At 40.4% G+C, this 22898-nt stretch overlaps 2 protein-coding genes across 2 annotated transcripts; both read right to left on the bottom strand.

Annotated features, from left to right (window-relative positions):
* Positions 1–1399: 1399 nt before the first annotated feature.
* On the bottom strand, positions 1400–6687 carry yrdc (yrdC N(6)-threonylcarbamoyltransferase domain containing). The gene is made up of 6 exons (XM_085365376.1): positions 6464–6687; positions 4266–4461; positions 3487–3601; positions 3275–3394; positions 2425–2555; positions 1400–1798 (listed from the first exon to the last, which is right to left on the bottom strand). The coding sequence occupies exons 1-6, from the start codon at positions 6633–6635 to the stop codon at positions 1729–1731; spliced, it is 804 nt and encodes a 267-aa protein (XP_085221502.1). The 5' UTR covers positions 6636–6687; the 3' UTR covers positions 1400–1728.
* Positions 6688–9493: 2806 nt separating this feature from the next.
* Positions 9494–22635, bottom strand: mtf1 (metal-regulatory transcription factor 1). The gene is made up of 11 exons (XM_085365375.1): positions 22575–22635; positions 20828–21355; positions 17496–17734; positions 16003–16134; positions 15674–15747; positions 14025–14158; positions 13461–13538; positions 13159–13261; positions 12437–13074; positions 12124–12193; positions 9494–11461 (listed from the first exon to the last, which is right to left on the bottom strand). Exons 2-11 carry the CDS (start codon positions 21290–21292, stop codon positions 10980–10982), a joined length of 2415 nt encoding a protein of 804 aa, XP_085221501.1. The 5' UTR covers positions 21293–21355; positions 22575–22635; the 3' UTR covers positions 9494–10979.
* Positions 22636–22898: the final 263 nt, after the last annotated feature.

Here is a 22898-nt window from a genome sequence, read left to right as displayed (position 1 = left end):
GTCACGCCAACCATCTGCACGTCCTCCTGCCTGAAAGCATCAATCTTCAGCATCCTTCGTCCAGCACATCCACCATCGCCTCTCTAACCTTGCCTCCAAACTGAGAGTCACCCTGATATCCTCATTTCCAATCCTGTCCATTCTGCCAGTAAAATCTTAACATCTTTTACTCCACCTCCAGCGTGACAACTTGCCCTTTCGTTATTGCCGCTGTCTCTAAACCATATATCACAACAGGTTTCACTACCATCTCATAAACTCTTTTACTCTTGCCATCCTTCACCAACAAACTAACTTACCAAGAATACTCATTTCTGATCTACCCAAATAAAATTGGGTAATTTCAACCGCTCCTTTATTTCCTGAGGCCTCTGACACAGATTTTACTCTAGGTACTATTGACACAACCCTCCCATTCATCAGCACAAGCTTGTGAGTCCCCGAGGCTGGGATTGTGTCTCCTCTTTGTCTCAAGCTGGGGATCTTTCCCATATAACGTGTCAAGTACTACACCACAGACCCGATATCTACCCAAATACAATTGGAGATTGAGTAATTCCTATATGAAAAGACTTCACTGTAAGCATATGGGACTCTGCTTTTTTTTCTCCACTGAAGCAAGAAGTCAGGACATGAAAGTCTATGGCTCAAAGTGATTGAACGCATTAATGAATATAAACCTGCCCACTGACTGGGGCACCCTCTGTATAGACTTGATTAAGATTCTGATAGCTTTTAAAATGAAAGGTTTCGCAGAGACAGGCGTTTTTGAGAATAAAAGTGCGTTCTCTGAATGATCCGAAGTTGATTTCCCTGTCCAGGTTGCCAGTAAGTGGTTTCTGCTCCTTTTTAAACACTTAACATTGCTCTATTGATTTCACCCTCCATTAAGAAGCTGTTTTGAGTGAAAATCCAGACACCAGTGGATAAAGACAGAAATAAATCTCAGATAGCTTCTTGTGCATGGAGAAAACTGTGAGACTGGGAAAAAAATATGTAATTTTATTGTGGATTTGCCAATGTTGTACCATCTGTTAATCAAGGTCCAATCAGACACTGAAGATTTAATCATGTACTCCAATTATTAACATTCAAATGAGAGGAATTCTACAAATTATATCCATGTGCCAACCGAAACAACCCAAATGTGCCAGTATTAGTAGTCTACACTGTAAAACAGGATTTACTGCAAGTGTTGATGCTAACAATTGAAGTGCAATCTTCACGCTGCCAGAGAAAAAAAAAAAAAAAAAAAAAAAAAAAAGATTAAAAAACAAACAAACAAACAAACAAACAGAAAACAGTTTACAGCCCCCTTAAATAAAGTTGATTTATTATATCACACAGATTCAATCAGACCATTAAAATGTGTTCACTACAGTTCTGATCGTGTTGCGTAAAGGCTGGCTCAAACCATTCTTTCTCCCATGACCACATTACTTAAAGTACTATACAGCTGACCTATTTCTGTATAAATGATAGTTTAAAGCTTAAACTCCCAAATAATGTAATGACAGAAACATATACAAAATATGCTAATCTAAGACATAAGGAAAGATACCCAAGACTTTGAAGCTGCCACTGGAACAAAATCGTCCATCAGCAGTTTCAGTCCTCCTGAGATACAGTCTTCCCCGGCAAAGGCTGATTCATGGATTCATCTTCTCCCAAGTAGCCCCGGGTCAGAGCTGGTTGTGCGTGATTTTTGGAGTGTGGAGAGTTCAAAGGTCATTCTTCCCCAGAGAGCTCTGACAGTCCATATTTGCGCTCGAGCACATCAACCGTAGAAGAAAGGGCACTGAAATCAAAATTAAAGTCATTTCTTGTTTAATGTACCAAGTCTACTTCAGAGGAAACATGGGTGGTTTGGGGGCAGAGGGGGTGTAAGGGTCAGAGTGAGAAAGAAGAGTGTTAACACGATGCGACAGACTGACTCCAAATATGGTTTTTTAATGAAACTAAGACTTGTTCTTGCAAAATGCCTCCTTATTTTTTGTGGTGGGTATTTCAATATTTAAGTTTTGTTTTAGGAGATTCATACTATAGCTGGTGCTGTAACACTGGGAGAGGCTGGAAACACCTGGGTATTTCAAAGCAACAGTGAGTCAGTGCGGATGCATTCCCCTTCTTCAAGTCATGGAATAAACTGGTGCTATATGAATAACTTCCAGTTCTAATTCAGGTGACTTGAGCAACGTATGACTGCTTACTTTGGATATTTTAATACATCAGACTCAGTCAGTTTACTTTTGCTCAGTTCTGGTTTGAAAATGTTTTTTTTCCAGTCAATTTTTTTGTCAGTTGTAAAATGTGCCTGAAGTTCTCTGAAGGAGTTTAAATGATATGCTTAAACATTCAGTTACATCAGATAGTTTTATCTCACTTGGAGAGAAACTATTGGAAAAAGCGTCTGGATGAACTTACCACCCTGGTCTGATGATGCTGTATTTGCCGAGTACTGACAGGTCGACTACTGTTGATCCGAGGCGGCTCTGGTCTCCTATCGGTCCACCATCAACAACCACAGCTAGTTTGGGCCAGAGCTCCTGGAACTCCTTAAGAGGATAAACCCAGCAATATTCAGAGCTACATACACTCACTGACCGCTATGTTAAGTGCGCCTGTTCAACTGCTCAAAAATACAAATAATTAATCAGCCAATCACATAGCACCAAGTCAATGATTTACACCTGTAAAGACAACCTGCTGAAGTTCAAACAGAGTATCATAATGGGGAAGAAAGATGAATGAAGTGAAGTGATTTTTTCATCACAGTGAATTCACTTCACTCAAATGGAGCCCACAGTTACCAGATTTCAATGCAATAGAGCACCTTAATAATGTGGTGGAAAAAGAGATTGGGATCGTGGATGTGCAGGTGGCAAATCTGGGGCAACTGTGTCTGTCTGGTAGGTGTACTTGAAATTTAACCTCCTAGGACCTGGCGTCCACATACGCTGACATCACATTTAAGAAATATGTAAAATACAAAATTTTGCTCTACAAGGGCCTGATATCCACTTACGAGGACATTATACTGCCACTGCTCTATCGAAATTTAAAGCGAATGTCCTCATATGTGGATCTCATTTTTCTCAGAAACAAAAACAAACAAAAACAAAACATAATTCTTTGTTTTTACACTCATCAGATCCTAATCAGCTCAAATAGCAAAGAGACATTAAAAATGCATGCCATGAAAGAGTTCGGGTCTTAGGAGGTTAACGTACTTGAAACTGAAAGAAACAAAAACATCATTTACTTTAGTACTTACATGTACTTCCACTGTGCTGGTATGTGAGCTGATGTTGGCACTTGTGAGTGCCAGTGGTTCCCCACACATCTGACAAAGTTGCCTCATAAAGGGATGATCTGGGATACGTACACCTACAAGCTGAGGAAGATATGGATGTGTAAACAACAATTCACACTTATGATCAAACAATTTATTGTCAGCACTATTCAATGAAAAAGAAGCAAACTCACTGAGGTAAAGGGGTTCAGGTCTGTGTTCAGTTCTTCAGACCTTTCAAACACCAGGGTGACAGGACCAGGGAGCAGGTCACCTAACAGCTCTTTTTTCACCTTCACCTTGCAGTACCTGCACATGACATCACATTACCATACTTGTGTGTAATCTAGCTCCCAAAACTATAAGGAAAACAACATAAATGACCATTAATGACTGCATCACTGCAAAAAAAAGCAGCTGTGTTTTATTTGATTCTCTGCTCTGATCCTGTTTTGTCTTTTGCAATGAAGTTTTGAACTCATGATGTCACGACACCAATTTGCATTGTGGAAAAATTGCTTTGGGCCATTTCATCATGTTCTGAATTTTAATGAAGCAAATGACTGATAGCCAAAATAACTATCTGATAATAAAATAATTGTTTTTCAGGCCAGAATAGTTTTTGGGAATATCCACTATTCTCTGATTTAATTTGTTTCACTTTAAATCCCACAAAGCTTTAACAAATCTCAAAGAAATGCGACATGCCTGCACAGCGATAGAAAATACAGTCACAGAATAAAGTTGCGAATAATAATTACCGAGGTGTCCTTTGACAGCAGGTGTGCCTGTCACTCAAAATGTAAAATGTGTTATTTGAGTGGAGATGGTATCTGTGCCTCATGCATGTGTGACTCTTCAGGAAATGAGTAATATGTTTGTGCAAAATAGATGGCTTAGAGGAGGACTGCACTTAGAATGAAGCAATTACACAACATGTGCCCTGATCAAAGTGAAATAACAGCACACTTACTTATAGATATCCTGAATTTCCCCTACACAGATGGCCAGCGGCTTCTGTCCGTTTCGTCCTTTAGTGTCATACGTTTTTCTGACGGCGTCGGAGTTTTGGGCCAGACATGCCAGGCCGTAGATGGTATCTGTGGGCACCGCAACAATGTGACCCTCTTTCAGGGCCTTTACTGTGCAACTCAGGATTTCAGCACCATCTGCAGTTCAAAAACAAGGGGTGTTAATGAGACGTCATCCACAGAAGGACACAACAGTATGAATGGATGGTATGAGGAGGTTAGGGCATCTAAATTAAATGTTTACTCTAAACATGTTCCCCCAGCTTTATTACTTTCATTTTCCTTTATGTATAAGGTACAAATTTAGGCTCATCAGCTATCGTGAATGCAATGTAAATACATTAGGGGGAGCGATAAAACAGGAAGAAATATGTATAGTGTAATATGTTTGTTGACTACCAAAAAAGTACACGCCTGAAGTAGCTAAAAAAAAACCCAAAACCAAAAGTACACAACTGAAGTGTGAATAGATAAGCAACCTAATGAAATCCTACTCACACAATTGAACAGGTGATGTAACACCTTTCCAGATGCAATCTCACCTTCTAATCACACTATATACTATAATGCTAAAATATTTGTTGCTTGCCTTCACACACACATCCCATTCTCAGTCCAGAGGATTTAATATGTCAGCCCAGCCTTTGCAGCCATAGAAGCCTCAGCTCAGCTGGGAATTGTGTTTATGGGAATTTTAACCATCCAGAAGTGCATGCATGAGGTCAAACACTGATGTTGGACTCACAGTCTCTGCTCTAATTCAACCCAAAGGTGTCTGTCGGGTTGATGTCAGGACTCTGTGCAGGCCAGTCAAGTTCTTGCACACCAAACTCGCTCATCCATGTCTTTATGGACCTTGCTTTGTGCACTGGTGTGCAGTCCTGTTGGAACAGTAAGGGGCCATCCCCAAACTATTCCCACAAAGTCAGGAGCATGAAATTGTCCAAATTGTTTTGGTGTGCTGAAGCATTAGGAGTTCCAACCAGACGTCATAATTCCCCTCTTCATCAAACGCTACACTTGGCACATTGCACACAAGTTCTGTTCTCCTGGCAACTGATTGCCAGATGTAGAAATGTGATTCATTACTCCCGAGAACACGTCTCCACTGCTCTAGGGTCAAGTAGCAGCGTGCTTTACACCAGTGTATTGCTTTGCATTGCACTTGGTGATGTAAGCCACTCAGCCATGGAAACCTATTCCATGAAGCTCTCTATGAACTGCTTTTGAGCTAATCTGAATGCCATGTGAAGTTTTGGAGGTGCATAGAAACTGACTCTGCAGAAAGTTGGCAAGCTCGGCACACTATACATCTCAGCATCCGCCGAGTCTGCACTGTGATCACACTTCATCAGCCATGAAGTGATAAAATCACACTTCATGGCTGAGTGGGTATAATACCACTCACAGCTGACTGTGGAATATTTAGTAGCAAGGTAATGTGACAACTTGTCTTATTGCACAGGTGGCTTCCTACTCACTCACTGAGCTGCTCAGAGACCCATTCTTTCTCAAATTTTTGTAGAAGCAGTTTCAAAACATTAAGAACACCTGTCAGCATACTCATCGTCTTAGTACATTTCATTCTACACCTGTTTAAATGTTAAACTTGTTAAAGCAGTGATTGTCAAAAGGATCTGCTTAAGTTCAACCCAAGTATCCGAAGAGGCAAAATACGTAATTTAACTCCATTTGGATAGGGCCAGATGAGGACCTGAGGTTTTCACACAGTACAGAGGCATGAACGTTATGGTAGTTTGGGGCTTTTAATAATTTCTTTAACTTTTGTTTTCCTTTTTCTACAGTGGAATACAGCATACATAATGACTACAACAACAAGAATTAGGTGTACAACTTTGAATTTCTGCTACTAATTTCTAGTTTGGGCAAACAGCTACAAAGTAAGCAGTTCATCCTAACTGGCAGTGCTCACTCTACTGTGACTTAACTGGAGCTTAGTTTTGGATGTTAGAATCACATCGGGTTAGCTGTGAGTCACACATAACAGGAAAACCAAGAATCTGATGCAACATGGTGCAGTGTTTACGTTGCTTAGCGCCAATCAGAGCCGGTTGTTTACAAACACACTCTGCTTCACTAAGCGAGACCTACGTCCACTTTGAATGTTAGACACATGTACCTGTCTCGTCCCGATGGACCGTCGGTCCGTTGGAGGTCGGCGGTAACAGACGCAACACTTTTGTCTTGAGCTCTTTAAACATCTCTGCACTGATCCGACGAGCTGCGACTGAACCGTGAACTCCTTTAGATGTATTTACTAATACAGCAGCAATACTACATACCAGCTTCATAAAATCAAGCGTTCATCCGGAGGACTACCCTGTCTCACACGAGCAACGTGTTGTGGTGGGACCAGATGATAGAATTTTTCCGGGTTACGCCCCCAATCTATGACGACAACAATTAAAGAGCCAGCGGCACGGAAAAATGCAGACTAATACCAATGACCGCCATAAAAACGAGTATAATTTCACACTTGACATATACTTATAGCATTTCTAAAGAGATATCTCTCTCTCTATCTTTCTAAACCGAATGCCAACTGCATTCTTTAGCTCATTTTTTTTTACCTTTTGCAAATAAATAAAAATTATGAGCCTGGTTATATCAAAAATAAAAATTTAAAATAAAATGCATCACGTTTACGGAAAAAGAGGAAAAACAGCAGTGAATAAAAATGTTTTAATACGAGACACTTTCATTGGGAAAAAACAAACCTGTCTTTTTTTTTTTGCTATTTATAGGGGAAAAAAAACAACAAAAACCCCAAACAGATTATTAACTTCAAGTGAATTTCTCAGAACTTTGAGTAGTTAAGTCAAAAATGGGAAACTATACCCCGAAATATACCCTTTCACTTATTGGTGCCTTTTTTGTCCTCCCCCAGTGGTAGAAACATATGTCCAGAGTGGCCTGGGCAGTTCTTTCCCTCGTCATTCACTAATTAGTAAAATATAAATCACCTGAGCACACCTGCTTAAAAACACCGAATGCCCTTCCTCTATGAAACACGCTGAGCTTGCAAGACAAATGTGTATTTGATCATGGCCTCGGAAACTGGTAAGGTCGCCTGCTGCCCTCCAGCGTTCATGTTATCAGCGGGTTTGTCCAGGTATGTTTTGAACACTTGCAGGTTGCGCAGAGGATTTGCCGTCTGGGCGCGTTGATGAGGCAGGCTCCGAGACTAGACAGGTGAGTCACAGCATGACATTTTAGCCTGATGGTGCTAGGCATTTTAACCAACACGTCCTCCGCAGGCTCTACAGGACATCGAGGACAGACTGTTGGACCTGTCTGAAAAAATAGCCCTGTGCAAAAAGATCGAGAATGACTTGAAGGACTTGCGTCATGCCCTAGAAGTGAGTTTTCTTCTGGTCTCTGAATTCTACTACAAATGGTTATTGGTGTGTGTGTGTGTGTGTGTGTGTGTGTGTGTGTGTGTGTGTGTGTGTGTGTGTGTGTGTGTGTTGTGTGGTTTTTTTTTTTTGTTTTTTTTTTAAATGATACTGGTTAAATGTTACAGAGGAAATCCCCCCAGGATGTGTCCGCACCACTCCAGAAATGAAGAGAAGAGGAAGACCCCTCCCACCTGCTGATTGCTATCTAACTAAATGAATGAATTCTATTAAAGTAACACAAAATGCTTCACCAAGCAAACATTTCAGTGACAAGGATAAGGTTTTATTAGTATTATATTGCTCTCAATTCAGAAAGTTACTCATATTTATATGAAACGCATAAGCAAACAGTTTCACATTATACATTCTTTAAAAAAATACAAATTCTTAACATTTCCTCACTCTTTGGGTGTCAAGACATTCCTTTGGAAGCATGTCGTTTTCCTCTTTCTCCCTGCCCCAGCTCTTCCTGGAAAATATAGCCTGTTTGGTGGAAAATGTTGATGGCAGAAATTCCAAAGAATCTACACTTGTGAACAATCTGCTTCCAAACAAATGTCGCCACAATTGATTTGCTGACACTACAGACTGATGTAAATATTAGCCACGTGAACTTGGCCGACAAAGGCAAAATTTCTCTGTTTAATGAAAGAAACCAATAATTCACATGTTAAACTGAAGCGTGCGAAATGATGAAACTGGATGGAATTCTAAACATATTTAAGCTTAAAATGGAAAATATCTGATTAAAATAACAAAACTGCCAAATACTTAAACATGCAAATCCAGCTGATATTAAACCAATTACAGAGGCCATAGGGTGGCTGTGAAACAGTACTTCATGGATTCACTACAGTCCAGATTCACACCATTCAATGCAAAATATACAGGAGCACTGTAGCTCAAAGCTATATTGCAGCAAATATTACTTAATGGGAGGCATAAGTAACCATTTAATCTTTGAGTCGGTAACTGAACTTGTAAATACCACACTTAAAATTGCATAGTTGGGTTCACCAATGATCTGTATGAAAATGTATAATGGTGAATAGGTACGACTCCCGGTGGTATTTTTTTTTTTCTTTGTGGGAATTATTTTAATATCCACTGGAGTCAATGTCAGATTTGGATGCTCCAGACATCTAATTAATATTGTATTATGGGAGGAAATTTGCCTTGTGGCTCCTATAAATTTCCTAAATCACACCAGAGGAGCCAGATTAAAACTTTACTTTTTTTTTTATTTTTATTTTTTTAAAGATTGATTCTGCAAATTGGAAATTAAAAGCAGAATCATAATGTCTGCATCTGTTATATAGCTGAGTTTAATTTCTTCTTTTAAGTCAATGCTGAAATATTATAGTATTATATTGGTAAAGCCCATTCGACTTTCCCAATATCACAACTGGAAAATCTCCATGCTTTTGCCTTGGTGTGATCTGCTGCTGGAATGGCTGCCTGAGAGTCGGTGAATGTGAAAACAGAGTGTCAACAAGCCGATTACTAAAGCAGAGGCTATCAAGGCAAGGAGGCTTACAGAACAATTAATGTTGTAAGGCCAAGAAGCTCTACTGTCATTTACAGGGCATAATGCCTTTACTCTATCATCATTGCATTGTGTCCCATGCGAAACAATACTGTTAAATTATACTCTGAGCCAGAGGCTATGCATTACATATATTTTCTTACAATGTGGACTATACAGAAACCCAGCGGCTTGTATAACTATTCAACTAAAACACAGCAAAAACATCTTCTGCATAAACGTGACGGGGAGAAGAATGAACAGAGTATACATTAGGTTCAAACTCAGAGTTAGCAATTCAAAAGTCTATACAAAAATACAAATTCTAGAATAATCTACAAGTTTTTCAAAGATGTTTACACTAAAATGTACCATATTTACATTGTCACCAGGACACCATCTTTTAAATGCTACTTTACAGCAGGTTTATACAAAAACTCTGTAGTGGTGCCGCAAATCAGCCTAACCGATATGCAGAACCAACTTTACAAGTTAGTGTGCAATAAACAGGGAAGAGTGCAGCAAAAACGTAGGGCTACTGCGAGTGTGGGCCGTCCGGCAAGGAAAATGCATGTCTGAGAAAATTGTGGGAACCAGGAACAGTTATGACTTGATGCATCCCTGAGAGGGTCACAACCCTAAAGAAGATGGGATGTTGACAGTAGTTCCTTATAGTTTAGTTGTGGGCAAGTTTTTGCAAACAAGCAGATCCTAGAGGATATTTTGCTTGACTGTGCAGTCTACTACACGTGCCTCGTTTTTACAATACTTACGTTCTTATGAAGGTAAAACAATTCAGTAACAAAAAAGCAGCTCAACTTAAAAAAAACATGTGATTGGAATAAATTAATAGATTATTTCTGCTATCTCAAAGATGATAGTATCATTATATTGAAAGAATCAGGCATTTAAATAAATTAACATATACAATTTTAAGTTAGTTTAAGTTATAGGCAACTTATTGACGTTATGTCGCTTAAAGAGACAGGCAGATCTGATCACAGGTTCTCAAAAAAAGTAAAAAAGAATCATCACATTATCTGGACCGCACTAGTCTTCATAGAAAACAAACAAAATACTGAGGAAATCACTTCATATTACAAGACAGCCACGTGGGAAGCTGTGTGACCAAGCTCTTTAAATTTTTGCTGGGAGCAATGCTTGATTAAAATTGTAGCAAAATCCTCTCATATACAGTGCATTATGGTTATTTGCATACCAGCCTAAAGAATTTGTTAGGACCTGTAGTACAGTACGAGGATACAGTACAAGGACAGACGAGTTTTGTTTTCCTGCTAAGGTGTGTGACCTTCAAGCCAGGACAATGAAACTCTAAATTATCAGTGCTTGGACAACACTTGGTCATTTCAATCAATTCAGAGTGAGGATTATTATAAAGAGTTTATCTTTTCAACAAAGGATCTACTGCCTTTTCCCTGCATTAATTAGCGTTTAAGTTGCTAAAACTCAACTACTGCAATGAGACTCAACAGAAAAGTTACACATACTTTGTATATATACCATACCTGTCCCAGTGCCATACAAAGCAGAATGCACTGCAGGTACTGGGGGGGTTTCAATGCACACGCTATATAGGGTGAAAGAAGAGGCATAACTTCGGAGAGTGACTCGAGGTGTGGGTGGAATCGACGCTTGTGGGCGAGTGGGTGCAACAGACAAACATGTGGTGCCAGACTCCAAAGGCAGCTCTTTTAAGGATTGCCATCAGTAGCCATGCTGAAGTCATCTGCGACCAGCAGCAGAGCCTCAATGTTGGCGGCTGTCTCAGGGCTCTGCAGGGACAGGAAGTCTGAGACGTCCATACTGGCTAACCCGTCAGATGAGGGTGGGTTGGCGGCAGTGCCGCTCACTATTGTGGAGAAAGTCTGAGCTGTGGAGGAGGAAGAAGAAGAAGAAGAAGAGGGGGCCTCCAGTGTCACCTCACCCACCTTGGAGGAAGACTTGGGGGGGCAGCATGAGGAAGATGAAGTTGCTGAATGGTGCTGAGGCTCTGATAGTGGCGGGGGAGGGGGCTCTGGTGGCTGCTGCTGTGATGGGGCTGAAACGATGGAGGAGGCACTCTTTGCACTCTTGTCTTTAGCAGAGTCCCTGCAGGCACACTGACACTGGCAGGATTCCTCCTGTTTGATGATGATGACTGGCAGGCTGAGGCCGATCTGCTGGACTGAGTTACCTACAACAGAAACATTACGTTTGATTAGGCCAATGCAAAGAAATTAGTCAAAACCACAGTGGTGTCTGCAAAAGTAGGCTGTCTGATTGTACCCTGTCAATATTTACAGATGGAAACATTACAATAGATTAGGTGACCACATGTTCCTATCAGCAACATGAACTGTAAACGTTGATGAAAACACCATCATCTGGTAGACCTGGCAGTGGTTCTTTTAAGGACCATAAGAGCTGTAAATTCACCAGCAATCACTAACAAATCAAAAATCTTTGACTTCAACTTGCTAATTAGAGCCCCCCCCCCCCATTTTCTGTTTCTGGTCAATTTATATTAATATATTTGGGGAATTCTTAATAAGAAAAAAAAAAAAAGAGTTCAGGGAATCTTACTTTTTTCCTCCCCATTTCATAAATGTTACATTTAATTAGGTGGAAAAAAGATTTAGCAAAAATGAAAGATGGTTACTATCAAGCCTCAGCCTGAGATTGCCATTTCCTTCCTCAAACTTCGCGTTTGTATTACCAAATACTTTTCCTAGTAACTATTGCATACTATTTAACTAATCATCATTAACCCAAGTATTTTAGTGGCAAAACAAATGTATGATTTCCTTAGTCTTTGGCCAATGTCAACAGCACAAGATTGGTTTCACGGTGGCTTACCAGCATTACCTCCCACTGGTATGGCTGTAGTGAAGAAAACCTTTTCCACTTTTGGAGCTCCTTGATGTGGCTGTGAATAAACAAAAACACCAAAGTTCAAAAGGGTTAACAATAAATATCAGTATCCTCAAGATGATTACACCATGTTCTTTTTTTTGGGGTTTTTTTTTTTTAGACTGTATCAAAAAGGGATGGACTGTGTATGAATTAAAAGCCATACTTTCCCTAATGTTTCATAGTTTGTTTGTGCTACCTTGTTTTCTTGTGAACAAGATGAAGAGGAGAACAGATTCTGTGTGGGATCATTACTCACTGCTTGCTCTGGGTTCTGCTGGCTGTTGGTGGCACTGCTAAGGATCCATTGGAGATTCTGGTCAGACATGACCAAGCTGGGCTGCAGCAGGTTCTGTGTGGGTGCTATGGTGATAGTGGCAGGGGTGGTTGCCAGACCAGGGCCAGAGTTTGGACCAGGATTATTGGCCAAAGGCACAGGTTGAGCCACAGGTGCTGGAGCATCTGTTGTGGTAGCTGCAACAACAGCAGGACCTGGTGCTGTGGCAGTCAGTGCAGGGGCAGGAGCAGGCGTAGCAATGGGTGGTGGTAGTGGAGTGGTCTGGGTAGTACTATCTTGCTGTAGAAATGTTGGTGGCAGTGCCACATATTGCTGGGGGGTGACGTGGTTTTGTGGCTGGACAGAAGCCTGTGGCACGTCTGAGATCTGCTGCATGAAAGCAGGAGGCTGTGTTGTGCTAACATTTGCAGTGATGGAGGCAGGGGTGGAGGTCTGGGAGGAAGAGCTCTGATTGAGCTGGGAAGAAGCCTCCATGACTGCAGCGTTTTGTGAACAAGAAGATGAGGAGGTAGGATTGACAGAGAAAGAGATGAGAGAGGAGGCTTCTGTCACTCCCGGTTGGGTGGGAGTGTCCAAGCCGAAGGGCTCAGCAAGGTTCTCTGGTCAAGGGGGAAAAAAAACTTCTCAGAACAAGAACTTTAAGAAAACCCAAACAGGTCGATTTTTAAATGAAATATTCTTACCGCTGGGATGAGCATCATCTTGGCTGATGCTATTTTCAGGACTCTGGAACATAAGCTCAAAGATTTTCACAGGGGTGGCATTGTTGAGGTCCAAATTTTGAGCCTGCAATAAAATTTAAATGAACAAAAGCCTTTAAAAAAGTGCACTCAGTGCACTTTTAACCTTGACATTTTAATACAGTGAATATAAAAACTGAAGACTGAAAATATCTTTTAACTGACATCTCACTGATCATCCTGACAGCTCCTCTACTGTGTCAATACAGTCTGTTTGACAAAGGTGAAATAAAGTTCAAACTCACATTATGGATGTTCTCTCGTAGTTCTGAGTCTGTAGAGATGAGGCTCAAGTCACTGAGGCACAGCGAGTGATTTGCATCCTGCAATTAAGAGATCGAAAGGTCCCTGATTAAAGTAGCCACCCCAAGTGCTGAGTCGTGGAAATGAAAGCTACTGTAAAAAATAGGTAAAAATCTAGGCTTTACCATACAAGGTAGTCCATTACATAATGACATAATTAACAACTATTCCTTTAAAGAAAGAACAATGTAATCTACTTGGTCTATAAACATTTGCCATTAAAAACACAGGCCACTGCACAAGTGGAAAAGTTAAATACTTTACTTTTATGGTGACATGCTCTGTAGAAAGTCAATGTACCATGTAGTAATACCTGTGATATGAGATGTTATAACACAACTGTTTATTATGTGAAAAGCAACAAAAGAGCACTTTACTTCAGAACACAGCATACAGTAAATGGCACGAGGAGCACAGTGTTATGTAGCCCTGAGGCTGTCCATGGAGAACACGATGACTGTGCCAAGTGTGCCCACACTCTGACAAGACGCTGTGCTGTGACTCACTTCAGAGAGTGGATGGGTGAGAGAGACGCTGAAGGACTGTCCTTTGTCGTGGCCCCGAATGTGACTCTTCAAGCTGTACTGGCTGCTAAAAGTCTTCTCACAGCCATCACTAGGACAGTTGAATGGCTTCTCCCCTACAGAATGAGCAGAGACAAAGGCAGAAAATACAGACTGAGACTGATTCGTTTATTTATTATTCTTTACTATTTATATCTTTCCTGGCAGGAAAAAGTAACCTAATTCAAAGTTGCAGCTTTATTAATAAAATGATGACTTTTCAGTGACAAAAAAATGCAGCCGTATGGGTTTTAAAAAGTCAGCTTTACTCTTGTCACAATAATATAAAATTTTCAAGGGACCAGCATGGCTGTTTCCTGCTCTTACTCTAGCGTTGCAGACTTACACACGCTATAGCTATGTACTGTCACCAGGGGGCAGTGTTAGAAATATGTGAAACAACTCTTAATATGAGCTAGTCTTCTTTGTGTTCGCAGAATTCTTGGTTCTTAAGCTAAGTCGCTGCAGAGACAACAGAAGTCAAAACATACAAAACTGTTTGTAGTAAAGCAAAACCAAACGTTAAAAATAATGAAAACTGTCCTGTTTTCAACCTTGAGGCAACTGTGGCTCAGGAGGTAGTAGGGGGCGTCTTTCAAGGGGAAGGTTAGTGGTTTGCTCCCTAGCTTCATTCTAAAGTGTCCTTGGGTAAGATATGGTGTGTGTGATGATTAGAAAAGGTGTAGGTTAGGTATAGAATAAAGCTCTTGTATGTGACTGGGTGAAGGAAGCTTATAGTTAAAAGTGCTTTGAGTGGTCAGTTAAGCAGAATTGATGGGCCAGCAGGGCGAGCACCTTCGTAGTCGGGGTGGCCCGTCTCTCTGCAGAGAGCTCTGTTTTTAGATGGACGCAGTGTACAAAGTCTGTGATAAAAATCTGTGGGCTATTCTTGCTTGTGCTGCTGTTGGTGCATCAGCCAGGCATGAAGTTATAACATACGAATAGCTGAAGTGAAACCAAGTACAGAAGAAATGTCTGTGCTTTTCATGGTGTATTTTTGATCTTCGATATTTTTTTTTTTGTGGTTCTCTTGTTTCCAGTAAAGTCCCCTTTTCAGCCAATTAGCAAACAGTAGAAGTACTTCCTCTCCACACCCTTTACAAAGTGTTACATTGGTACTTAAATAGCACTTTATGGGGCTACTGATTGGGTAATGGTAAATTACCCAATCAGTATTCTACCTATGCAGTGTCATCACTGTTAAGCTACATGCTTTTGTTTTTTCCTCAGTCTGAATATGCAAAATCCAGCCAAATGGACACAGTACAATGAATCCTGTAGCTGGATTTTAATATCCTGATACAGCTTGTTCTTGTACATGTAATTGTTTCTTTTTCAACAACACAAAGCATAAGCCAGTTCAAGTCATTCCTTGTTCAGCTGAACATGATCTACTATATTGATATATAAGGGGAAAAAACCCCACCAAATACATGGGAAGCTAGTATTTGTCTGTGTGTTTGACAGCTGGCATGTAGGAAAGGTGTTCACCTGCCCTAAACAAGCATGCAATCATTAGAGCAAAGAGCTAAATAAATACATCTTTGTTGAAGCTTCCCTAGATAATTGAGGTGAACCAGAACACTGTATACCTGTGTGAGTCCGTACATGTGTTTTTAGGTGATGACTTGCAGCAAAGGCTTTTCCACAACCATCATGATCACACCTGAAAGCAAAAACATAAAAAAACAAAAAAACAGTGTGAGATCAAATGTAAACAAAGTGAAAAACATTCAAGGCTGGATTTCATCATCCTTCTAGATTAAAGTCATGACCCATTGCCCCCCTGTGTCGTTATATGAAGAAAAATGGATAGTTGACATGGATAAGTAAAATTTAAATACCCTTAAAGTTTTGTACAGCAGTTCCTTCACCTTAACTGGGAGAAAATTAAACCTGCTGTGAAAAAGGAAATGCTCACCGGAATGGCTTCTCCCCAGTGTGTGTGCGAATGTGCTTCCTCAGGTCACTGAGGGTGGTAAAGTACTTTGTGCATCCCTCTGATTCACAGTTGAAAGTCTTGCCTGTGTGAAGTCTCTGGTGTGCTTTTAGCCTGCAGAGAAAATAGTGTTTCATTAAACCACAATGGGAAAATATGAGCGGGACAAAGTAAACGCAGTGGCATTCAGCAGCATGTGCTATCATTTCATTTAAAAAAATCTTTCAAAAAAAAAGAAAGAGATGAGTCAGACGGGAAATGGGGCTATTAATAGAATTTTAAACTCAATCACGATTTTTGGCTTCTCACATTTAAATGAACATGGTCTAGTGATACTAAAAATGCATGCTCTGCAAACTGAATGGAAAGCAAAAGCAAACCAAGCCCTTCCTAAAAAAAAACAGCACCTGACCACGTGCCTGCATCAGTCAATCACAGCTGTGCCCTGGACAACACAGCGTGCAGTGCTGGACTGATCTGGACGAGTAACACCACATCAAAAGACCAGATATACAGCAAAAATCAAAAAATGTCTGGCACAGGAGAACATGAAGAGCTTGTCCCTTAAAGTGGATCATCATCAGTTGTTTGGAAATACTTTGGATTCAGTGCAAGAGATTTTATCCAAGAACAAATCATATACGAAAATTAAGTGTCTAATAAACACATATTTTTGGGTAAACGTTGGAGGGAAAGAGAGAGAATACTTTGAGTGTTTTTGGCATCCATCGTGCTGATACAATAAATGGAACGAAAGATTTTTTTGTTCGAGGAGATGCACTAAGATCAGGTAAATGGTGAATAAACGCTTACTTGTCTGCAAACATGTCTTAATAACCAAGAATGTAGCACAACGTAAAAAGGAAAGCAGTGCTCTGTTAATTCTATTTTCTGTTAAGTTTTGGTGCATTTTTTTTAAATCATACTTCTTATCTTTTCCAAGAAACGCATGGCGTTTCAGTGAATGAGGAAGACCAGTTTTATTTTGCTGCAAAGATTGATTATGCGAAGCAAACCATGACGAACCACTAATGTGATCCACAATGTAAAGTTAGATCAGGAATCTCAACAGCTCTAAGCCCTGTGTAGCTTACGATGATGGCACAGCAGCATCAAGCCACAGACACATGACATTGCTACTGAAACAGTGCAAACTGGATACTTGGATGCCCTTTGATTTGTACATCTGATATATCTTGTGGTCAAACAAGAGACCTGACGGAATGACTGAAATATGTTCCTCTTTTAATCAAGTCCCGAGTCGCTTGAGTCATTTTTTGGTGTCAAAACATCTACTGCATCACGCTTTGTGTACTGCCCCCAACACTTAGGTCTAATTATCTTAACCTACTTTTGATCAAGTCTAACAAAACTGAAATGGAACCTACAGTGATGATAAAGGTGACTTCATATAAACTTCAAGTTTCCACAGCAATGTAAAGACAGCGACATGAAAGACAACAAAAAAGGCTCACCTGTACAACGTGTTGAACGCCTTTTCACAGCCCTGTACGTCACACTCGAATGGCTTCTCCTTGGTGTGAACACGGACGTGGATCTTAAGGCTGTAAGAGGTGAGAAAGGCCTTTCCACAGCCTTGCTGATTACACACAAATGTGTACTCGCCCCGATGCGTTTTCTGGTGTGTCCGCAAGTTTCCTGCTGTGCTGTACGTCCTTGTGCAGCCTTCGAACATGCACTGGTACCGCTTTACCTGAAAGTGAGAGAATAAACATGGTAAGTGGAATTAAAACATAGTGAAATAATGCTGGTGCTAAGAAAAGGATTGCATCAAATCTCTTTAAAAAAAATCTGTTAATCTGCGTTTTAACTTTATTTAACAACACCATTTCAACAAGACAGGGAGAAATTAGTAAATCCAGCTCAGAAATAATAATAACCTGCCCTGCCATTGAATGAGGTGACAGTCTGACTCAGGGTGGCCTTTTGGATAGGATTTGAACTTAATGACTCAACCTCCCATCAGTACACAAAGCGGGTGAGCATTAAGGACATCAGTGATGACTAACCCTCAATTCTCTTTCACAGCACCGATGTCCATTGCAGTGGGGCAGTCTCCTGCTCTGCTCTCACACAAATATCCTGGGGGCACTGTGAATAAAAGCAGCCCAGTCTCTATTCTATAGTGTATTGAACACAAAACCAGGAGGAGAAAACTTGTGGCTGGCCTCCTCAACAAGAGACTCTCCTTCCTCTGCTGCTATTACCTCATTTACTAAATTAAATCCTCTTAGTATTCTTGTAAAAACGAATTGTAGCCCAATTTAAATCAAAGCAAGGCAAGTGAGAATATTAGATGCATCAGAGAAAACTCAGCATGAACCTTGCAGTGTTTGCAGAACTCCACGACACCCAGTATCACAACTGTGATACAGTGAAAGTTACACACAGCTGACTTAGCTTTCGGTCCTTCTGACAAGCGCTAATCTGAGCAATGGTAGTCTGAAACCATTCAGTCTGGTTATTAGTGTGTGGCAGGGATCATTTGTTAAGCAAATATCTACGCAAACCCACAGCAGAACCCTGCTAAAGCTGGCAGCTCAGATCTGCATTTATCTCCCACACCATTGTGATTCTACCACACTGTGAATATGATCATTGCGAGGGAGCACTTTATGCTCCAGCTTCCCACACGCATAGTGGAAGAGACCACTCCATTACAAATTGGTTTATGAAAGAGGAGTGCTTAGCGTGGCCAACAAATATTGGACAAACCATCCACACCCCAGTGCACGCGTTCCGCGGGGATTCATATTTCATATTTGCTTTGTTTAACATATTACAAAGACCTGCATGCACATGACTATTTATGATTCCAGGCCTGCAGAAGAGTGTGGCACCACTTTATATTGTACTGTTGTGCAATATAAATTTAAATTCATTTCTCAGAAGTGGCTTGAAGTCATACATATACAGACACACACAATAAAAGATCCCGGTATGCTTCTATACTGCTGCAAGAAATATATAGTTGTCTTTTAATTCAGAGGGTTGCTCAAAATCTTTTTCTTTAGATATTTGTTATTATTGCAGTTGGTAAAGGGGTTAAAAACTGAGCGGACACTGCTAACAAATAAAATCAAACCTTGACTTAACTTCACCTTTCAAACCAAAACTGGCTACAAAAGCAGCAAAGTTTCTGCCAATAATATTCAGAAATAATAAGGCATTTGCTCCAGCACCACACCCATCTAATGATAACAAAATCTAAATTTACTAGTATATTAATCTTCAATACATAATATGATTTTAAAATATGAAAATACCATGATCAAGACAATATAGTCATAATGCTTTACTCTGAAAAGTTTGCAGTCAATTTTAAGTGTAATTCTATTGTTCTATAAAACTTTTAAACCCAATAAAGTCTTGGTGCTGTGTAAAATGAACAAAAACTTTTGTGTAACTTCTATTGAACACAATAAACTTACTAAATGTTTAAGCAGACATTTTACCATTTCATAAAAACATTAGGATGGGGGCAACAAAACCGCTTTCAACACTTTGCAGTGAATCAGATGAACTGTTAAAAAAAAGGCCAATACCATGATTGGATATAAGAAGAGGATCGTAGAGAGGCAGTGTTAGAAGTAAGCTGCCTCTCTTTTACGGAAGGGGCTCACCAATTTACAAAAGAATCTACATTTACAAGTTGTGGAACAATTTCAGAATATTGTTCCTCAAAAGATTCTGAGAATCTGCAGAAATCTCTGTGTGCAAGGGATAAGGCCAAAAATCATTGGATGGGCTCAGGAACACTTTTAGAAGTCTGTGTCTGTGAACACAGTTAACTGTTCAGGTCGTGTTGCATCCTCATTTTTCCTGCAACCTCTAAAGAGGAAAGGGACCAACGTGCTTGTTATCAGCACTCGGTTCAAAAGCCTGCATCTCTGATTGTGTGGGTCATACATTAGAGCCTATGAAATTAACAGCTTGCACATCTGCAAAGACAATGCTGAAAGGTCTATACAGGCTTTAGAGCAACATATGCTTTACCCAGATGATGTCTTTTTTGTGAAAGTCCTTAAATATTTCAGTAAGACAATGCTACTGCATCTGTTGCATGGCTTTGAAGTGGAAGAGTCCTAGTGGTGAACTGACCTGCCCGGAGTCCAGACCTTTCATCAATTAAAAATATACAGCTGTTGTGAGCTACAATCCTGTATCAGACAAGAATCTGGCAACATTTCTCTCACAAATGTCCCACAACTGTGCTCCTCAGATGTTTATAGACTACTGTTAAAAGAAAGGATCATAATAGTGGTAAAGATGGCTCTGTAGGCTATATATCATCTAAATCAACTGATTAAACACAGGAAAGAGAACCATGTTTTTCCCCAATGTGCCTCCCTACCTTTTATGTTAGGTACCTACTGGTTAACAAGTGCAAACTTCCTATCAGATGGTTTTACTATGCTGCTCATCTCTGCTAATTAAGATAGGTTACTGCTGAAGGCAACAGAATGGCAACTTCTGCATAGTTGCTGAGAAGATCCTTTAAAAGAACTTGAAGCACAGTGACATATTTTCAACTGCACACCATTTTTCACCAGGACAAACTAGATTTAAAAAAAATGATCACTATATTATTAGAGGATAAAATCATAAAATCTTTAAACCATCTGCTCTTCTGCAATTTGTTGTAATAACTGAAACAGCTTAGACAAGCAATCACTGCAATCTGTCATACATGTGCACTACCTTAGAGCCAATCAGAGGAGCCTCTGATGACCAAACAAGCATATGTCTTGTAACAGCTGGACAAGATGCACTTATTTTTGCTCACCTCTCTCTGCTTGGTCTCTGGGCACTCAGAGTGCAAGGTGAGCGTAGCCCCCTCGATGTTGCGTGGCATTGGGGTGGACCCTGGATTTATTGTGAACTGGATCTGGTCAGGAGAAATTGTGTGGTGCACATAACCCTGCGACATCCCATCTGGGTCTGTCATAAAGGCCAGCGATCCCTCCTCCTCATCTCCATCACCTTCTCCCTCTGTTAGGAAGGTGACTCCATCTTCATCCCCTCCACAGTGACCCTCCTCTTCTCCCTCCTCATCCAGTCGTATTGGGTCCCGCTCAATGAGGACCGTGGTGCGGTCATAGACCCGACCAGAGGATGACGAAGGTTCAGCAATTAGGTCACTGTCTTTGCCAAAGTGGATCTTGTCATCTTCTTCGTCATCCCGCTCCAGCTGATCCACCTCCACCTCAAAGTACATAGGCACCTCCGTATGAGGGCCATTCTCACTCATGGTCTCTGATGCCTCTCCTTCCTTGGCAAGAAGGACTGCACTCTCACACGTTAATGTTTCACCCTGAAAAAGAAAGAAGCTACTTCACTTACGCTCTTAGGTTGTATAGCTCAGCTGAATTATTACAAATTGTAATTGGAAAAAAGCAAACACTGTTGAGCAGAAACTCATAGTTTCTCATAGCTGAGCCCAATATAAAGACTGAATATATTTATCAGCGTTTAGTGATTCAGCAGCAGATCTGACTAGGGCTGCCCAGTTAAACTATATCAGCTGTCACTATGTAGCCCCACGCTGACAGACAGGAACATTTGGCAACAAATAACTAGACAGAGCCACAGCTATGTGTGCTTTTGGCAGAATAAGGTTTTTTTTTACTACATTAAATGCCCGTTTTAAACATGTTCACCCCCTAATGTAGCGGACCTGCGGGTGTCAGTCAAAAGCAGCGAATTTTTTTCTTCAACACGTCAGACTGAAATCACCGCAAGTAGTTACTTAGTAAGAGACATAAACACTGTTCACAGAAACTAAAGCTACACATCGCGATCTGGAACTTTCTTACTCCAGTGACAGATGTCATGAGATAGCTGGTGCTTAGCCCTAGCTACTCGGTGACTTCTAATCAATCAAAATTCATCAGGTTACCTCTAAAGGAAAACGTTAAATGCTGCGTATGAAAGCTGTCACTTCAAACCGACGGTGACAGTTAACTTTTACATGGCTGCGCACACAATGCCGCGCAGTTTCCAAACATAAGCGTGACCTTATAGGCACTCAGTGGCTGCAAGGTTAACCTTTAGCTGACTGAACAATATCGTTCTCACAACTTAATGTCACAGTACTGAGGTTGTTAGCTTTACGATGCTAGCATTCTGGTGGATATCTGATCTCATATCATGATTACATCGTCTCCAGCCTGATACGTCGCTGGTTAGCTGCTGTAAATTAATCTTAGGCTGCTTATTTTGCATCTGCCGTTACATATCTTTAGAGTGTTTTTCTCTTCAGCTCGTAAGCCACAGAAAGCTAAATGGGAACTAGTTAGCCAGAGGCTAGGCTAGGTAAGTCAGCTGCCACTTATTTCTCTACACATTCATAGCTTCGCTGGATAGCAACACTTTAGCTCATCGCTAAGCTAAGGGGCTAACGATAAACGTTTATTGTGGAGATTACTTATCGTTCCTGCAAAGATGGTCAGTTTCATTTTACCCGGTGATAAAGTGGCAAACTGAGGTTTAAGTGGATCGACTAGAAGGAAATGACATTAAAATAAATTTACCTCTGAATTTTAATCCTTATTCCGATGCTTTGGATGTTGACCACTTTCTTCCTATCCCCTCCCTAGAAAGCCATACGTCACAGGCTCGCAGCCATTCGTGATGAATTATGGGAAATAATGTATAACTAACGCTAAATAACAATGTTAAAAAATTCCATAAGATGATTGTAGGGAAGGGGTTTCGCTTTTATATTTAGTGTTGATTTATTTTAGCAAATAATACAATTTTCATTAGAAAAAAAATACTACCAACACACAACGTGTTTGCAGACATTTTATATATAAAAACAATACACTTTTTAGATCAGAGACATGAAAATACAA

This window comes from Diplotaxodon limnothrissa, linkage group LG11 (assembly GCF_057381915.1).
Source record: "Diplotaxodon limnothrissa isolate DT_005_m linkage group LG11, D_limnothrissa_male_GT1.1, whole genome shotgun sequence".
NCBI classification, from domain to species: Eukaryota; Metazoa; Chordata; class Actinopteri; order Cichliformes; family Cichlidae; genus Diplotaxodon; species Diplotaxodon limnothrissa.
The sequence above is the reverse complement of the archived record's forward strand: the minus strand, read 5'-3'. Positions and strand labels throughout refer to the sequence as shown.

What these genes read in the sequence shown, in the direction of transcription:
- yrdc (XM_085365376.1), bottom strand. Translation starts at nt 6,635, where the DNA reads ATGAAGCTGGTATGTAGTATTGCTGCTGTATTAGTAAATACATCTAAA. An exon ending in ACCTGAACCCCTTTACCTCA is followed by an intron (nt 3,395 to 3,486) that starts GTGAGTTTGCTT and finishes TATCTTCCTCAG; the next exon opens with CTTGTAGGTGTACGTATCCC. An exon ending in CCAGCACAGTGGAAGTACAT is followed by an intron (nt 2,556 to 3,274) that starts GTAAGTACTAAA and finishes TATCCTCTTAAG; the next exon opens with GAGTTCCAGGAGCTCTGGCC.
- mtf1 (XM_085365375.1), bottom strand. Translation starts at nt 21,292, where the DNA reads ATGAGTGAGAATGGCCCTCATACGGAGGTGCCTATGTACTTTGAGGTG. An exon ending in CAGAGACCAAGCAGAGAGAG is followed by an intron (nt 17,735 to 20,827) that starts GTGAGCAAAAAT and finishes TCTCACTTTCAG; the next exon opens with GTAAAGCGGTACCAGTGCAT. An exon ending in AGCAGAACCCAGAGCAAGCA is followed by an intron (nt 12,194 to 12,436) that starts GTGAGTAATGAT and finishes GTTTATTCACAG; the next exon opens with CCACATCAAGGAGCTCCAAA.